General features: G+C 39.0%; 1 protein-coding gene across 1 annotated transcript; it reads left to right on the top strand.

Moving 5' to 3' along the window:
* Window positions 1–1,984: 1,984 nt before the first annotated feature.
* LOC143632881 (aminotransferase ALD1, chloroplastic) lies at window positions 1,985–5,581 on the top strand. The gene is made up of 10 exons (XM_077101299.1): window positions 1,985–2,467; window positions 2,543–2,568; window positions 2,646–2,719; window positions 2,868–2,984; window positions 3,058–3,120; window positions 3,191–3,295; window positions 3,399–3,449; window positions 3,666–3,986; window positions 4,058–4,264; window positions 5,189–5,581. The coding sequence occupies exons 1-10, from the start codon at window positions 2,406–2,408 to the stop codon at window positions 5,480–5,482; spliced, it is 1,320 nt and encodes a 439-aa protein (XP_076957414.1). The 5' UTR covers window positions 1,985–2,405; the 3' UTR covers window positions 5,483–5,581.
* The last annotated feature ends 14,046 nt before the right edge of the window (window positions 5,582–19,627 follow it).

Raw genomic sequence — 19,627 nt, 5'->3', positions numbered from 1 at the left:
ATCTTGTACATTAGTTAATTAACTAGTGTTGGGTCTTACAAGTTGTTTGAACAAGTTATAGTTTAGACTTTAGACTGTCATCCTTTTTGTTAGATTTTATGTGGGGTCTCTCAGTTCATAGTTTTGGAAAAACTTCACATGGATATTAATGTATATGGATTTCAAATTGGAGAAGCTTCACATGAATTTCATTTTTTTTTTCATTTTTATGATGGTGGAATATTAGGTTAGACCGTTAGTTATACCAAAGGTTTCTGGTATGTGCGACGTCGGTTGAATAATGGAAGCGGCAAGTACAAAGCACATGCTTTTGGCCAAATTTGATTGTTTGATTGTCCATTTACACTTTGAATTGTTTGTGTAGATTAATATTTTTTGTTAATATGAGCGAATATGATTTAGCTTTTTCAAATATATGAAACTTAACTTTAGACAGTAATGCTTGGTTGTTTGATGTACTCGAATACTAATTGTGTAACTAATTTTTCTAGAAGTATTAATTTCCAACACATGAACTATTCAAGATATTGACATTTTTGTCCAACAGCCAAAGGTGTGCTTTTTGATTGACTAGCAATATTAGTTTGTTAAACCTTTTAATGCTAGCATGTTGTCTTTCCTAGTCCCCTTGAGTATTCTAAGTCCTAGTTGTTTTTCCATGTGAAATTTTCATTTAATGGCTCCTCTTCACACAGTGCTAAAATGAATATGATATCACTAATCCACACTTTTACTTTTCTTGGAGCATTGCTTTACATTATGGTTGTATAAATGATCTTAAAAGAAAATTAACAAGATCTTCTCTACTCTTTCATGACAATATAACTCCTAGAAGTGACAATCAGGTGATAGTATATTCATGTTTACTAGAAAAAAGTGGCAAGCAATAGCACTTGCATTGAATGGACAAAAATGCCCTTGACTTTTTAACAAAGAAGTTGGAATTTCATATGCCCCGAATGAAGATTGCCTTTCACTTCCAAGAATAATCTTTCTTCTTCATATGGAATTTAGCAGGCTGCTAGATTACTATAGCATACGTGACAACATTTGCTACAATTGGGCACAATTGCCCTTGACTTCCAAGAATAATTTTTTTCTTCGTACTATCTAATACGCGATAATACTTGGACGCAATCGCCCTTAACTTTCCAAACGGGGAAAAATGTTTTCTTCCATGCTTGTTTGCTGTACTTGTCGTTAATCACTTCCAGAGAAATATACACACCACATGTTTATTGTTTTCTTAATTTTTCGGTTTGTCTAATTCGGCATGGGTAGGCACTAAGATGTGATATTCGGGAGTTCATGTCCTTGATTTGATGTTAGGAAAATTGGGACAAGTCCTGTAAGTGTAACGTATGGATGCACGTAGAGGTGGCCCGGGGGGCCAGACTCCACAGAGAGAGAGAGGGTGTTGGGCAAGTTGGATAATGGGTCAACTGACTTTCATAACATACGTGACAACATTTGCTACAATTGCCTTTCATTTCCTAGAATAGTCTTTTCTTCTTCCCGTGGTATTTAGCAGGCAGCTAAATTACTATAACATACATGACAACATTTGCTACAATTGGACACAATTTCCCTTGACTTTCCATGCGCGAAGAAATGCGTTTTTTTCCATATTTGTGTGCGTTACTTGTCGTTAATCACTTGCTATTGGAAATGAACTTTTGTGATAAATATATATTTTCCATCTTGCATAACATGGAATTTTTAAGATGTGATATTCGGGTGCTCATTTAAGTGTTAATCATTTACTTAACGGGTCAAATCAGTACGGGAGCTGGGATGGGCTAGGTTGACCCGTTAGCACTTTTTGGTTCATTTTTTTGAACACCAATGTGGAAAAACAAATCCAATTACCAACAAGAATACAAACTTTGGATACACAAATTTAGGTGGTTGCATACACTAATAATAACTTTCAGCTACACTTTTGTTTGGGCTATTGACCTGCTTGAGGTAAATAAGCAAACCAAATTGAGTCATTCTTACCTAAACCCTGGTAATTGACACATCTTGATGCATCTAAATAGTGTAAGCATATATAGAATTGGTGTTGAATTTATTGCTTTTGCGATTTAAATGACCAAAAAGACGGTAGTTTTGTATTAGAACAAATTTTAATATTGGATAATCATAAGGTCAACCAGGGGCATATCAAGAAAGCATGGAAAACAAAGACCTTGAGGAGTTTGAAACTAGATGATAACATGGTCCATTTGTTGGTTATACACGTGTTCACATCCACGATTGACTATTTTTCTTATCTATGCATTTTATTACACGATTGATGAGTATATAAAGACATCAAATCATGCTGATTTTCACCACTCACTTCACCAACAATACCGCTAGCACTTAAGATAGTTGTTAGATCAAGAAAACTTGAAAAGAACATGCCTATCTTTTCAACTAGCAATTTAATGAACCATACAATCTTTTTGCAATCTAGAGCTAGGTAAACTTCAATACTTTTTACGTTTGACATACTAAGTTATTATTTTGACATTGTATTTTTATTATTTTTTTGCAGCATGAAAGCACCAAATGAGAGCCTAGGTATGATATTTCCCATGTCTTACGTAATAAAATTCAGTTTATATCATATCAATTATGGAACTGTTAAAATGTTGCAGCCACTGTTCGTTGCACTAAAGTTGTTCGTAATGTGAACTTGGAGAAATTGCGCCACAACTATTTGTTCCCTGAGGTTAATTTGATCATAATTTTTTGGTCTTAGACTAATTAATATCAAAAGTTTTGATATTAATTTTGACATTGCTAAAGTTTTGAAATTAGTTTTCGAATTTCAAAAGTTTTGCATGAATTGAGATTGAACCATTTTATGGTTATTGCAGATAGAAGCAAGGGAGCTTGAACATATGAAGAAGTACCCTGATGCAAATATCATAAGGCTCGGGATTGGTGATACCACACAGCCCATTCCTGATATTATTACTTCAAACATGGCTGAGGTAAAGTGGTTCACTCGTTCTCTTTAATTCGTGTTTATTTCACTTTACTAATAGTGATTTGCTTAAAACAAAGTATGCACGAGGTCTTTCAACACACAAAGGATACAGAGGTTATGGTCCTGAGCAAGGGAACAAGGTACGATTACCATCTCATTATTACAGATGATCTTGTTTGTTATATATATAAATCCTAATATAGTAAACAGGATTTAAGGAAGGCAATTGCAGAAACATTTTATAAAGGTTTAGGTGTAAAAGATTTAGAAGTTTTTGTATCAGACGGGGCACAGTGTGATATATCTCGCCTTCAGGTTGGTTTTTCTTTTTATTCATGAAAGTCCTTGTTTTTCTGCATTACTATCTAAATGGTCTATCAATTGACATTCGACACCTTTTTGTTGTTTTCTGCTGCAGCTGCTTCTGGGATCGAGCGTTTCAGTTGCCGTGCAAGATCCGAATTTCCCGGTATTGTTATTTGACCTGTGTCCTGCTATACTTCTTTTTTTTTATTATACCCATTTGACATGTTAGTGATGACATGCACATGCCCGAATTAGAATTAGAATAAATGTGCTGAAATTACCACCTTTATCAATAAATAATCCCATCCGCATTTGCTCAAACTTCTGATACTGGTTTTGTGTTATGGTCAAATGACAATCTATGTTTTGGATTGATCAGGCTTATATGGATTCGAGTGTTATAATCGGGCAAGCAGGGGAGTTTCTAGCCGAAACACTAAAATATAAAAACATCGAGTACATGACATGCGGGCCTCACAATAACTTCTTTCCAGACTTGTCAACCACATCAAGAACCGACATCATCTTCTTTTGCTCTCCAAATAACCCAACTGGCCATGCAGCTTCCCGTGACCAGTTGACACAGCTCGTGAATTTCGCTAGAAAGAACGGATCAATTATTGTTTACGATTCTGCATATGCTGTTTATGTAACCGACAATAGCCCAAAGTCAATTTATGAAATCCCTGGTGCAAGAGAGGTAGTTGACCTTTTAAGTCAACATTGCCTGTAGTATTTTGCAAACTTACGTTTGTATTTTGTGTTTTGCAGTGTGCTATTGAAATTTCTTCCTTCTCCAAGATTGCAGGGTTCACGGGTGTTCGTCTCGGGTGGACCGTGGTCCCAGATGAGCTGTATTATGCTAACAAGGTTCCGGTCATACATGACTTTGACCGCATCGTGTGCACTTGCTTTAATGGTGCCTCGAGGATAGCTCAAGCTGGCGGGCTAGCTTGTCTCTCCCCAGATGGCTTCAAGGTGTGTTTTTGGTTGCATTTTCAGCATTGTTTTCATAACCGGCTGGTTGCACCCGAACCGTGCATGGAACCCATCCGGTTAAGCATATTTGACTCTTCTCCTTCTGAACTGTACGATTAACCATTGGACCAGTAAACCGGCTGAACTCGACCAGGAGGTCGGACCGGATTTCCAATCTTTTTATTATTATTCTTCTTTTTTTAATTTCATTTCTTGGTTAAGTATTTTTAACCGTTCTCCGTTTATACCAGTCCGTTAAGCATCGAATCAGTAAACCGGACCGGATTTTTAATTTTTTCCTTCAAAATTTCATTTTATGAATTATTTATTACTTGAGACTTCATATTTTATTTAGTCAAGTCTTCATATTTTACTTATTTAAGTTTTCATATTTTACTAAAATTGCAAATTCACACAAAAAAAAACATAAGGTTTCTCGTATTTTTTATATCATATGTAGGATCAAAATAATTTATAAAAACTTTTATATAGTTTAACAACTTTTAAATAACTGAAGAACTACAAGAACTCTTAACAACCAATCGTTTTATTTATTTCTTTTTTATATTTAATATTTTTAAAGATAGTTTTGTCAATCGTTATACATAGTTTTATGATTACATATATGTAGTTTGGTTATTACATTTATGTAAATTTGTGTTAACCTATATTTAATCAGAAAATGATACATAATAAATGAAAAAATAACCTCAAATAATATTAAATATACAAAATAAATAAATAAATTGTTTAATGGGTTGCTTCAATTTGTATGTTATTTCTGTGGTAGCCTGTTTTTAAATATGATTCGATTAGTGAACCGGTAAAGCGGCTGTTTGGTTGTCTAGTCTTCTTTTGAAAACATTGATTTTCATTAATATTGACTCTTATTAGATATTATGATAAAAGATATTAATGTTTCAGGAAATGATGTCAGTGGTTAATTACTACATGGAAAACACAAAAATCTTGGTTGAAACGTTTACTTCGTTAGGTCTAGCAGTATATGGTGGTGTAAACGCACCGTATGTATGGGTACACTTTCCAGGGTCAAGATCATGGGACATGTTTTCTGAGATTTTGAAGAAAACCCATATAATTACAATGCCAGGAAGTGGTTTCGGGCCTGGGGGCGAAGGGTGTATACGGGTGAGTGCCTTCGGCCAGAGAGAAGAGATATTAGAAGCTTCCAAAAGGTTGAGAAGTGTTCTTTTGTAATTGAATATCAACTCCCAAGATAACAATATCGCTACTTTGTGCAAAATTATATGGAAGATCTCATTCCATGTGTTCAATGCCTATGACAAATCTATACACCTTGCAGGCTTCATTTCATCACGGTTTTTTTTTTAATTTATATTTATGTAACATATTAAATATAAAAATATGTATACATAAATAAATAAAAAATTATTATTTATAATAGCTATACTTATGAAGAAATATTGTGCAATTATAGTGATAAAAGGTTCCAAATTGATAAGTTTTGATAATTCAAAGAAGTAAAAATGTTAAGTCATTAAAAAAAAGTAAAAAAGTGAAAGTGCACAAGCAGCGTTAGCAAAAATCCAGACTAGGTACTGATTAATCTCTGATGAATCACTAGTCTTCATTTCACTGATTAATTTTGGGCTAGTCGACCAATTAATCAGTCAACGATGAAATCCGGTCAAAATTGGCCGTTTCCGGTGAGATTCTGACCAAAATCAGGGTTTCCGGTGAGATTTCGAACAAAATCATTGGTTTTCGACGAGATTTTATCAAAAACTAGTAGTTTCCAGCGAGATTCTAGCCAAAATATGATTGTGGATGTATAAAACTAAAAATTACATAAAGCAATGTGTGCTTGTGTATATAAAAATGAAAAAAATACATTAAAGTCTGATCCGATTAATCCCGATTAATCTCTAATCCTTACTCCACCGCCCGACTAGCGACTAGTGATTTTTACAACACTATGCACAAGGTAATAATTTATCACTAATTTGAGGGGCATTATTAACCAGAAAATTTATGAAAAATTTGAGTTGGAAGGTGGTGAGGAAGTGAGTTTCCAAAGACAAACAACTCAAGAAGAGGTAAATCTCTGCTCCTTAAGTTGGAGTGAAAAGTTCTTGTGGAGCCCAAGTTATTGGTTTGGACTCTAGTAAAAACCATTGAAAATTAACGGATTTTCTAGAGAGAGTAAAACCCATGCGGTGTATAGGTGGTTTTTTTTTTTTATCAAAAACCTACCTTTTTTGTCTTATTATGTTTTTTTTCGTTCCCCCTTTTTTCATATTTTTATATAATAATTTTTTTATTTTTGTTTTTCGATTTATTATTAATAATTTTTAAACAGTTGTTATTAACAATCTGCTTGATTTCTAGGAGTTCGTTCAAAAACAATAAACACATATATACACCAAAACAATATACACACATATACACCAAAACAATAAGCACATATATACACCAAACAAGGAGTTCGTACAAATAAAACAAAATATAAAAATCTATATAAACGCCTGGTACCGTTGTCGCCCGTAAACATCGCATCATGAACGTCGCCGTGGTCGTCGCCCCTGCGTCTGACGTCCAATCCTTGACCGGCTTCGTCCATGTCCTCGCCCAGTCCGCGTCTGACGCTCGACGTGCTCGCCTCGTGATCAAAACTAGGTGGGGGAGGGGTAACTGTGTATATCTCACCATACTGAGTGGCTCCCAAGTAACTAATGACCTAGCTAATCTGACGCTACATTTGTAGCATCCCCTGTTGCATCCTCGTCGATAGGCTGGTCGACAATCCTCGTCGACAATCTACGCCTCCGCTGCCGCGAGTGGGGCTGGCCGGGCTAAAGGCACCTGGACGTAATGGGCGCATTCCCCAACCCTGGTCACGAGACTTCGTACAGGCCATTGGGCCCCTCAAACGACTGAACAATTGCATACTGGAGCAACGACTGCGGTCCAGCGGGCGCGTAGGGATTCCTAGGATAGGTAAACCGTCCACCTGGTCTCCGTACCCCAACGAGATCATAATCTGGGTGACGTACGGGCCACCAAGCAAAGACCTAGCGCCTGCTGTCAGTAGTACCCGACAAAGTAGTCTGCAAACCCCTGAGCGGGGTTGCAGACTGCACCTGCCAGCAAACACCGAAAAAAATAGGTCACAGAGGCTGCAGTGCTCCGTGCCAGTCACAATGAGTCTATGAAGATACAATACAATACAATACGCCTTCACGTACCTGTGCAATGGGTCCCTGATGGTGGAGACCTTGGCCACGAAAGCCTCATCGCTAATCCTGCTCACCATATCTGCAAGCATCGATTCAGTAAACCGGACCGGATTTTTAATTTTTTTCCTTCAAAATTTTTTTTTATGAATTATTTATTACTTGAAACTTCATATTTTATTTAATCAAGTCTTCATATTTTACTTATTTAAGTTTTCATATTTTACTAAAATTGCAAATTCATACAAAAAAACATAAAAGTTTCTCGTATTTTTTGTATCATATGTAGGATCAAAATAATTCAAAAAAACTTTTATATAGTTTAACAACTTTTAAATAACTGAAGAACTACAAGAACTCTTAACAACCAATCGTTTTATTCATTTCTTTTTTATATTTAATATTTTTAAGGGTAGTTTGTCAATCATTATACATAGTTTTATGATTACATATATATGTAACATCTGCATTTCCGATAGTAGTATATAACAGAAAGTTTTATTATTAACTATGTCTCGTTAATTTAATTATGTGTGTTAATGTTTGGATAATAATTCGATTTGGAATTGTGAGTGGGTTGTGGGGCCGATAGCCACCTATATAAACCCAACCCTTCCACCCTTTCACCATTTTCTTTCCTTTCACCACACATTCACACACACACACACTCAAGAACACACACACTTTCTCTTTTCTACCCGAATCCAAACCCTTGCAAAATGAAGTACGAATCTTGGGTGTAAACACCATAAAACAACAAGAAACACCACCAAGATCCTCGGATCTGTCCAGATCTGAACCCGAGACCAAAAAGGTGAGTTTTGGCCAACAAGGTTGAGTTTTTGGGGTTGATTTCGACATGCAAACTTATAGGACGATCGATCGGGTTGTATAACGTAAGAAAAACGTAAAATTGGTGAGTTATAACCTCACGGGGGTGTTATAGGAAAAAAAGGTGATATCCGGACCTTGAAAACACGGGTATACAAAGTTGGTACGACCCAAAACCCAAAAAAAGGGTAAAATCGGGCCCTAAGGAAGAGTCACGGAGGAAAATGGCTTTAAAATGGTAAAAACGAAGAAAAGGAAAAGATTTCGCATCGCACTGACATGCGAAGCGAAACTTCCATCCGAAGCGAAACTTCCTATGCGAAGCGAAACTTTCATGCGAAGCGAAACTTCCATGCGAAATTGCCATGCGAAATTTCATGCAATTCAATTTTCTGATGCATTTTCGATAAAGGACTATTAATGAAAATAAATTTTTCCAAGCTGACTTGGCAGCTCGACCCCAGCTAGGGGCTTTGCCCCTTGGACCCTGCTAAGGGCTGCTGCCTCTAGACCCCGCTACCAGGGGCGCTGCCCCCGGACCCCTGTTAGTTGATACTCATAACTTGTTACACTGTTAGCCGAGCTCATTTAAGAAAGGGAATTACCATTAACTCAGGAGAAACCGACGACAGGTGAGTTCTAGCCCCATTTCGATTTGAAATGTTTTCGGGGCTGTGTGCATATATATACATACATGATGAAGGTGAATGACTAAGGCAAGAATGAAAGAAAGTGGTAAGAATTTGTATGTGTTAGTTTGATAACTATATATGATTGTATGAATCAAATATGAATATAATGTAAGAGTTAAGGTGGCAGGCCGTTCTAATACCTGGGCAAGAATAGGGTGGCAGGCCCTTCTAATACCTGGGCAAGAATAGGGTGGTCGACTCTATGATATCGGTGCAAGAATTCGGGTGGCAGACCCTTATAATATTTGTGCAAGAATGTAAGAATAAATCGTATGCTGTGTAAGAATAATGTGAGAATAGTACTGATTAATATTAGCGTGTAATGAAAGAACGTGTAAGAATATGTATATGTGTAAGAATAATCTTGTAACTGTTAAACTAGAACTCACTCAGTGTAGTTGACTTTTAGTATGCACGCAGGTAAATAGAATGGGGCAGATTGCTTGAGGGGGAGGCACGTGGCAATGAAGTGAAGACTGGCATCGAAGAAAGAAGATTCACATGCTATTTATATTATGTTTTAAGACAAGTTAACTTTTGTTAAAGCCATGATTCGATGTTTGTAATGTAATGCATGAACTTTTAATCATTCCGCAAAAGTTTTAATTAACTCTGATTTTAGAACTGTGTTTATGAGTAAATTCAACACCAAAGTAGAGTTACCGGCAACGGGGCTTTACAATATGTAGTTTGGTTATTACATTTATGTAAATTTGTGTTAATATTTAATCAGAAAATGATACATAATAAATAAAAAAATACCCTCAAATAATATTAAATATACAAAATAAATAAATAAATTGTTTAATGGATTGCTTTAATTTGTATGTTATTCCTGTGGTAGCCTGTTTTTAAATACGATTCGACCAGTGAAAGGGTAAAGTGGCCGGCCGTTTGGTTGTCTAGTCTACTTTTGAAAACATTGATTTTCACTAATATTGACTCTTATCAGATATTATGATAAAAGATATTAATGTTTCAGAAAATGATGTCAGTGGTTAATTACTACATGGAAATCACAAAAATCTTGGTTGAAACGTTTACTTCGTTAGGTCTAGCAGTATATGGCGGTGTAAACGCACCGTATGTATGGGTACACTTTCCAGGGTCAAGATCATGGGGCATGTTTTCTGAGATTTTGAAGAAAACCCATATAATTACAATACCATGAAGCGGTTTCGGGCCTGGGGGCGAAGGTGTATATGGGTGAGTGCCTTCGGCCAGAGAGAAGAGATATTAGAAGCTTCCAAAATGTTGAGAAGTGTTCTTTTGTAATTGAATATCAACTCCCAAGATAACAATATCACTACTTTGTGCAAAATTATATGGAAGATCACATTTTATGTGTTCAATGCCTATGACAAATTTACACACCTAGCAGGCTTCATTTCATCACGACTTTTTTTCATTTAGTATTTATGTAACATCCTAAATATAAAAATATGAGTACATAAATAAATAAAAATTTGTTATTTATAATAGCTATACTTATGGAGAAATGTTGTGCAATTATAGTGATAAAAGGTTCCAAATTGATAAATTTTGATAATTCAAAGAAGTAAAAATGTTAAGCCATTAAAAAAAGTAAAAAAGTGAAAGTGCACAAGCAGTGTTGCAAAAATTCCTGACTAGGTACCTATTAATTTCTGATGAATCGCTAGTCTTCATTTCACTGATTAATTTTGGGCTAGTCGACCAATTAATCAGTCAACTATTAATCAGTCAACGATCAAATCCGGTCAAAATCGACGGTTTCCAGTGAGATTCTGACCAAAATCAGCGGTTTCCGGTGAGATTCCGAACAAAATCAGCGGTTTCCGACGAGATTTTATAAAAAACTAGTGGTTTCCAGCGAGATTCTAGCTAAAATATGCTTGTGTATGTATAAAACTAAAAATTACATAAAGCAATGTGTGCTTGTGTATATAAAAATGAAAAAAATACATTAAAGTCTGATCCGATTAATCCCGATTATTCTCTAGTCCTCACTCCGCCGCCCGACTAGCGACTAGTGATTTTTACGACACTGTGCACAAGGTAATAATTTGTCATTAATTTGAGGGGCATTATTAACCAGAAAATTTAAGAACAATTTGAGTTGGAAGGTGGTGAGGAAGTGAGTTTCCGAAGACAAACAACTCAAGAAGAGGTAAATCTCTGAGCGTCAAAGTCGGAGTGAAAAGTTCTTATGGAGCCCAAGTTACTGGTTTGGACTCTGGTAAAAACCATTGAAAATTAACGGATTTTCTAGAGATAGCAAAACCCTTACGGTGTATGAGTGGTTTTTTTTTTTAGCAAAAACCCACCTTTTTTGTCTTATTATGTTTTTTTTCCGTTACCCCTTTTTATCATATTTTTATATAATAATTATTTTATTTTTGTTTTTTGATTTATTATTAATAACTTTTAAACAATTGTTATTAACAATCAGCTCGATTTCTAGCAGTTCATTCAAAAACAATAAACACATATATACACCGAAAAAATAAACACATATATACACCAAAACAATAAACACATATATAAACCAAAACAATAAGCAGATATATAAACCAAAACAAGGAGTTCGTACAAATAAAACAAAATATAAAAATCAATATAAACGCCCCATCGTCGGTACCAATGTCACCCGTAAACAGCGCATCATGAACGTCGCCGTGGTCGTCGCCCCCACGTCTGACATCCAATCCTTGACCAGCTTCATCCATGTCGTCGCACTGTCCACGTCTGACGCTCGACGTGCTCGCCTCGTGGTCAAAACTAGGTGGGGGGGGGGGGGAGAGGTAACTATGTATATCTCACCATACTGAGTGGATCCCAAGTAACTAATGACCTAGCTAATCTGACGCTACATTTGTAGCATCCGCTGTTGCATTCTCGTCGGTAGGTTGGTCGACAATCCTTGTTGACAGGCTGGTCGACAATCTACGCCTCCGCTGCCGCGAGTGGGGCTGGCCGGACTAAAGTTACCTGGACGTAATGGGCGCGTTCCCAACCCTGGTCACGAGACTTCGTACGGGCCATTGGGCCCCTCAAATGACTGAAAAATTGCATACTGGAGCAACGACCGCGGTCCAGTGGGCGCGAAGGGATTCCTAGGATAGGTAAACCGTCCACCTAGTCTCCGTACCCCAACGAGATCACAATCTGGGTGACGTACGGGCCACCTTGCAAAGACCTAGCGCCTACTATCAATAGTACCCGACAAAGTAGTCTGCAAACCCCCGAGCGAGGTTGTAGACCGCGCCAGTCAGCAAACACCAAAAAAATTAGGTCACAGAAGCTGTAGTGCTCCGTGCCAGTCGTAATCAGTCGATGAAGATACAATACAATACAATACACACGCCTTTACGTACCTGTGTAATGGGTCCCTGATGGTGGAGACCTTGGCTTTCGTGGCCCTAGTCTCGAAAGCCTCATCGCTAATCCTGCTGCACCATATCTGCAAGTCTCGTCCAGTAGCTGGTGTATGCTCTTCGTGTAAAATGGAAGCCGTACCTCCGCCTCTGTGTATAGACCTTGCGCGACGGCGAACTCCTCCATAGACGTGGATATCGTCCCTGATCATGCAAAAATTAATCTCCGCATGATGAACATATGCACCTAGCTTCCTCATCCGGATCTCCTCTGCACCGATCGTGCGCAGCCTGAAACAATATAATATAATATAGTATATTATAATATAATATTAAATAATATAATATAATATAACATTAAATAATATTATATAATATAATATTTTATAACATAATTAACTAAAATTCTTATAGATACCTAACACGTAATGTAGTGTACAACTCAAGTGTGAGCTCATGGTGCGCTGTGGGCAACACCGTAACATCGTCTCCAGGGCGAACCTTCACTGATGTACTCGCTCGCCAGACCGTGGCCGTTAGTTTCGGTTCCTCTCCACGGTTGCATGAAATTTCCACACCGTTTTTCCTTGACCATTGGACCACAATAACACACCCACGCTCCCGTCTCCTCTTCTTGTGTAACGTCCGTAAATTTCCGATAAAAAGGTTTAACCTGGTAGTGTTGTGTACACCTTCCGGGCATGACCCGGCATTCTTCCGAGGGCTCCTTGACCACCCTCGAAAACGTTTCTCACTTAACTTTTCTTCCAAGTTCAACCATTAATAAAGTGGAGGGGACAGAATGTTAATTTGTTATTATATATTATAAAAAAAAAAATAAAACCTAACCCCCACCCCCCTTCTCTCTCGTTTTGCGTGCAACTCAGCCACCATCCAGCCTCCCGAGGTTCATTCCAGGTCGGTATTATATGTATACAACTCTTTTTCACCTTAATTCATCCTTATGGCTCGTTTATTCGTCGAAATTCGGTTGTTTTTAGGCTTGTCGGGTGGCTATCCAATTGGGAAGTTTTGGGGCTGTTTTAGCTAAGGTTTTTGCACCACAAACTTCCTAGTATGTCACTTACAACATACTAAAATTTCATGGCCAACGGAGGTGTTTAGGTTGGTCAATTGATTTAGTTCGAAAACTAGGGTTTATCGGGTGTAGTATTGGCAATTGTTGAGTTAGATGCGTTAATCGATCGGATGACCGACCGAATCAGTTTGTACAGCCCTAGGGGGGGGGGGGTTAAGGACTGTGGTAAAATTAAAATTTTGATACTCGGGGCTGTTTTGGTTGGTGATTGGTCAATCGAGTCGGCGGTGCGCGAATTTTCGTTTAAATGTTAAATTGAAAGTTGTAAAAAGGAACCGTCAACCCTATCAACTCGGGTGACATAATTATGATGTAAGAAAAGGTTTAGATGGGAATTTGGTCCATTTGGGGCTGATTCGCTTGACAATTGGTTTTAAGATTTATTACGCGCGTATTCGACTCGATTTGATTACCGGCGGGTGAGTTGTGCATCATGGTTAGCCCCGGCCATAATCGTAGGGTGGATTTGGTTAGTTGAAAGGTTTTAGGGGCTGAGGTAAAGTAATTGGGTTTGGGTTGGGCCACGGCCCAAGTTGTTGGGCCTTGGACCAAAGTGTTGGGTTGTTGGGCCTTGGGCCAAGTGGTTGGGCCTTGGGCCACGTTGTTGGGCCAAGTGGTTGGGCCTTGGGCCAAGTGTTGGGCCTTGGGCCAAAGTGTTGGGCTTGAACGGCCCATTAGGCAAGAGTGTTCTTACGGTCTAGTCTAGTAACGCGTTGTGTATAATTTACAGGCCCTTGCTTGTGATTGTGCACTTAGGGATTTCCTAGCTCATTGCAGGTGTTCGATTGATTCAGGTGAGTTCGTGATGCCCCTTTTAATTCTTTTTACGTTTTGGGCTAGCATACACACCGTAATACAATTTTATACGATTTTACTCGTTACAACTATTTGGATGGTATTACATAGCCTTACTTGTATTTGTGCATTTATAAAACTATGAGTGGACTATATTCTATACCTTAGGATATTTTAGACTCGTTATGGTCATATATTCCTTAAGGTTATATACCTGATTATGGTCTAGACTCGATGATGTTAATAGGCTTGGTAGTAATTGAATACGAGTAGACCTATTTACTTAGTTCATGTATTGGACTGATTATTATATATCACCTTAGAGGCCCATAGGCTTACTTGTAATTTGGAATATCTTGGGATGATATATATATATATATATATATATATATATATATATATATATATGGAGGTATGTATGTATGTATGTATGTATGTATGTATGAGTATGTGTTACCATATAGCCTACAGTTGTGTGATGATATTTAGTTCCTCGTGACTAAGAATGATGTGAGTAGGCTTATTGATGTGTGTGTGCATGGTGATCAGGTCCGGGTGAAATATATTACTTGGATTTTCAAATCCCGTGGTGGAGAGGCCCGTGTGGCGTGATCATCATTCTGGCGGGTCAAATATATTACTCGGGTTTTAAAATCCCGTGGTGAAGAGGCCCGTTGAATGTTGAATGTTGAGCCGTGATCGGGTCAAATATATTACTCGGGAAGTACCCGTGGTGGAGGGGCCCGTATCACGTGCTTGGATGTGTAAGCTGTGACCGAGTCAAATATATTACTCGGGTTTAACCCGTGGTGGAGAGGCTCATGTCGCATGCTTAGGTCTTACCGCGTCCGGGTCAAATATATTACTTGAGTCTCGACTCGTGGTGGAGAGGCCCGTGTACGCGTGTTCGACGATGAATGTATTATTTGGTGAATTATATTAATTATTTTATTATTATCCTCTCTATTGTTTAGAATTATAAGTTTTGAAATAAAGTATGAAATATTGTATATGAAAACCTGAACTCACTCAGCTCTAGCTGACTTTGTGTGTATGTTAGCTTGACTTTCAGGTTAAGGATTGGAGGTTACCGCTTGGACGTGCTGGAGACTACTCGGAAGGTTGAAGGCATTTCTGGTCAAGGATTTCAAATAAAACGGATATTTTATTTACATTCGATTTTGGACATTTATACCCGTGTTTGGGACTTTTAATACTTAAACTATTTTCGCTGTTATTTTCTCTGAACTGGTTTTAAATACAAAGAATTGTTTGGTTTTAAATTTTTGTGAAATTGTGGATGTGATTACCAACTGTAGGATTCCCGAGATTCGGGGTCTTACAAGTTGGTATTAGAGCCATGGTTCGAGGGATCCGAGCATTCTTGAATGCTTGGACTCGAACTGTAAAAGAAAGGACTAGAAATGCCAACCGCGAGTAGCTGCACCCCAAGAGGTAATTTTAATTTTTTTAGTCATTCTTATAAGTTTTAAATTTTTATTATGTGCATAAATTGCTTAAGTGTTAGATGGGATGCTAATATGGTTAGGGGTTGGGGGTGCTTAGGATGGGCGGGTAAAGTAAACAATTAATAACACTTGATCAACATTATTAGCAGTTTACCATTACCTTACATGTTCTAAATACGACTTGTACTTGACCGTGTTAAAATTCTTTCTTTGTAGGGATAAGTCATGGTTAATACTAGTACTGCTAAGAGAGGTCGCCCGAATGTTCGCGGCCGTGGTCGTAAGCCGCGTGCCGAGGCGGAGAGCAAGATTCCTATATCCCAGCAGGAGGAAACCCCGGTTCAAGAGGAAGGGGATAACCCCGTCTTAGGTTCTGCTATACGCGCAGCCATCGCAGATGAGGTTTATCAGGTTCTTCAGAGCGTTATTCCCGAGATTGTTGCTGAGGCGGTTAGGGTTGCAAAAGAGTCAATGTTTGGAAAGAGTGCGGATAAGCAGGGAAAATGACAAGAGACTCAGGTTGAAGACGAGGTGGTGGTGTCAAGTGAGAAGGAGGAAAAAGTTCGTGCGTTTAGTGTGTCTTCTAGAGGTTGTTCGATTGTACTAAAGATGTGTTGGCAGCTCATCAGTGGGTTAGGGAGATGGAAGCCGTATTGAGGAGTAAGTGCAAAGAGGAGGATATGGTAACTTATGCTACTGCCTCATTTCGTTATGAGGAGCTGTGTTGGTGGGATAATCTAGCTCAGGCTATGGGTAATCGTTCTATTAGGAGGATGGCTTAGGAAGGGTAACAGTTGGTTATCGATCATTTTTGCCCTCCGCATGAAGTAGATAAGATGGAGCAGGAGTTCTTATTTTTAGAAGCGGGTGATATGTCACATCGAGAGGATACTACAAAATTCATCCAGATGGCTCGCATATGTCCCGATCTAGTTACGCCTAAAGATAAAAGAATCAAAAAGTACGTGAAGGGTCTACCGATAGATGTTCGTAGGGGTGTGGTGACCACCGGCATGAGCTCTTTCCATTCGGTGGTTACCCTAGCAGGTACATTGTATGAACAGAGAGAGATGGTGAGCCCAACTGAATCTGGAAAGGATTGAAAACCGAGCTCTAACTCCAACGGCAAACATTATGGGGGCAATGATTCTGTGTCGGCTGGGAAGAAAGCGAGGACGGAGACGTTGGATCGTAAGAGTAAGGGGTATAGCGATGGATGCAGGAAGTGCGGGAAGCCGCATCGGGGGGAATGCAGGCCTGGGGCTATGCCCTGTTTTCGTTGTGGGGAGACTGGACACGCTAGCTATGAGTGCCCGACTTTGATTTGTTTCGGATGTAGGGGGTCTGGACATTTAGCGTCAAATTGCCATACCAATAGGGCGGGGGAGTCCGAGCAGGGGACTTCCTCGAGGGGGAAAATGGAAGAGAGACCAAAGGTTAAGGCGAGTGCCTTTAGTATCTCGAAGAAGGAGCCAAAGGAGGACACAGACACCATTTCAGGTAATCCTTGTGATCATTTTATTTGTTGCATTGCGCTGTCTATTTATCTCCCTCTCGAATGCTTTCGTGTGTAATCGTTTGGCTAGGAAGTAGTACGATATCATTAGTAGGGGTACTATTTATACCCGTTCTGTGTATGATGTGATGTTTTGAATTGTCGCAACCCGCGTTTGTTCCTGTGTTGCGGGATTCAGGGACGAATCCCATTCTTAGGGGGGTAGACTTGTAACGTCTGTAAATTTCCAATAAAAAGGTTTAACTTGGTAGTGTTGTGTACACCTTCCGGGCTTGACCCGACATTCTTCCGAGTGCTCCTTGACCACCCTCAAAAACGTTTCTCACTTAACTTTTCTTCCAAGTTCAACCATCAATAAAGTGGAGGGGCCAGAATGTTAATTTGTTATTATATATTATATATAAAAAAAAAATAAACCCAACCCAACCCCAGGTCTGATCGGCGCAACCCCCACCTCCCTTCTCTCTAGTTTTGCTTGCAACTCAGCCACCATCCAGCCTCCAGAGGTTCATCCCAGGTCGGTATTATATGTATACAACTCTTTTTCACCTTAATTCATCCTTATGGCGCGTTTATTCGTTGAAATTCGGTTGTTTTTAGGCTTGTCGGGTGGCTGTCCAATTGGGCAGTTTCGGGGCTGTTTCGGCTAAGGTTTTTGCACCACAAACTTCCTAGTATGTCACTTACAACATACTAAAATTTCATGGCCAATGGAGGTGTTTAGGTCGGTCAATTGATTTAGTTCGAAAACTAGGGTTTATCGGGTGTAGGATTGGCAATTGTTGAGTTTGATGCGTTAATCGATCGGATGACCGACCAAATCAGTTTGTACAGCCCTGGGGGGGGAGGGGGGGTTTAAGGGCTGTGGGAAAATTAAAATTTTGATACTCGGGGCTGTTTTGGTTAGTGATTGGTCAATCGAGTCGGCGGTGCGCGAATTTTCGTTTAAATGTTAAATTGAAAGTTGTAAAAAGGAACCGTCAACCCTATCAACTCGGGTGACATAATTATGATGTAAGAAAAGGTTAAGATGGGAATTTGGTCCATTTGGGGCTGATTCGCTTGACAATTGGTTTTAAGATTTATTACGCGCGTATTCGACTCGATTTGATTACCGGCGGGTGAGTTGTGCATCATGGTTAGCCCCGGCCATAATCGTAGGGTGGATTTGGTTAGTTGAAAGGTTTTAGGAGCTGAGGTAAAGTAATTGGGTTTGGTTTGGGCCTCGGCCCAAGTTGTTGGGCCTTGGGCCAAGTTGTTGGGCCTTGGGCCAAAGTATTGGGCTTTGGGCCAAGTTGTTGGGCCTTGGGCCAAGTGGTTGGGCCTTAGGCCAAGTGTTGGGCCTTGGGCCAAGTTGTTGGGCCAAGTGGTTGGGCCTTGGGCCAAGTTGTTGGGCCTTGGGCTAAAGTGTTGGGCTTGAACGGCCCATTAGGCAAGAGTGTTCTTACGGTCTAGTCTAGTAACGCGTTGTGTATAATTTACAGGCCCTTGCGTGTGATTGTGCACTTAGGGATTTCCTAGCTCGTTGCAGGTGTTCGATTGATTCAGGTGAGTTCGTGATGCCACTTTTATATCTTTTTACGTTTTGGGCTAGCATACACACCGTAATACAATTTTATACGATTTTACTCGTTACAACTATTTGGATGGTATTCATAGCCTTACTTGTATTTTTGCATTTATAAAATTATGAGTGGACTATATTCTATGCCTTAGGATATTTTATACTCGTTATGGTCATATATTCCTTAAGGTTATATACCTGATTATGGTCTAGACTCGATGATGTTAATAGGCTTGGTAGTAATTGAATACGAGTAGACCTATTTACTTAGTTCATGTATTGGACCGATTATTATATATTACCTTATGGCCCATAGGCTTACTTGTAATTTGGAATGTCTTGGGATGATATATATATATGTATGGAGGTATGTATGTATGTATGAGTATGTGTTACCTTATAGCCTACGGTTGTGTTATGATATTTAGTTCCTCGTGACTAAGATTGATGTGAGTAGGCTTATTGATGTGTGCGTGCATGGTGATCACGGCCGGGTCAAATATATTACTCGGGTTTTCAAATCCCGTGGTGGAAAGGCCCGTGTGGCGTGATCATCATTTTGGCGGGTCAAATATATTACTCGGGTTTTAAAATCCCGTGGTGAAGGCTCATTGAATGTTGAATGTTGAGCCGTGATCGGGTCAAATATATTACTCGGGAAGTACCCGTGGTGGAGGGGCCCGTATCACGTGCTTGGATGTGTAAGCTGTGACCGAGTTAAATATATTACTCGGGTTTGACCCGTGGTGGAGAGGCTCGTGTCACATGCTTAGGTCTTACCGCGTCCGGGTCAAATATATTACTCGAGTCTCGACTCGTGGTGGAG

The sequence above is a fragment of the Bidens hawaiensis genome, unplaced genomic scaffold, assembly GCF_021521415.1.
Source record: "Bidens hawaiensis isolate Kalapana, Puna unplaced genomic scaffold, B.hawaiensis_p1.1 tig00006538_1, whole genome shotgun sequence".
In the NCBI taxonomy this organism is placed as follows: domain Eukaryota; kingdom Viridiplantae; phylum Streptophyta; class Magnoliopsida; order Asterales; family Asteraceae; genus Bidens; species Bidens hawaiensis.
Note: the sequence above shows the minus strand (reverse complement) of the source record. Positions and strands in the feature narration are given on the sequence as shown.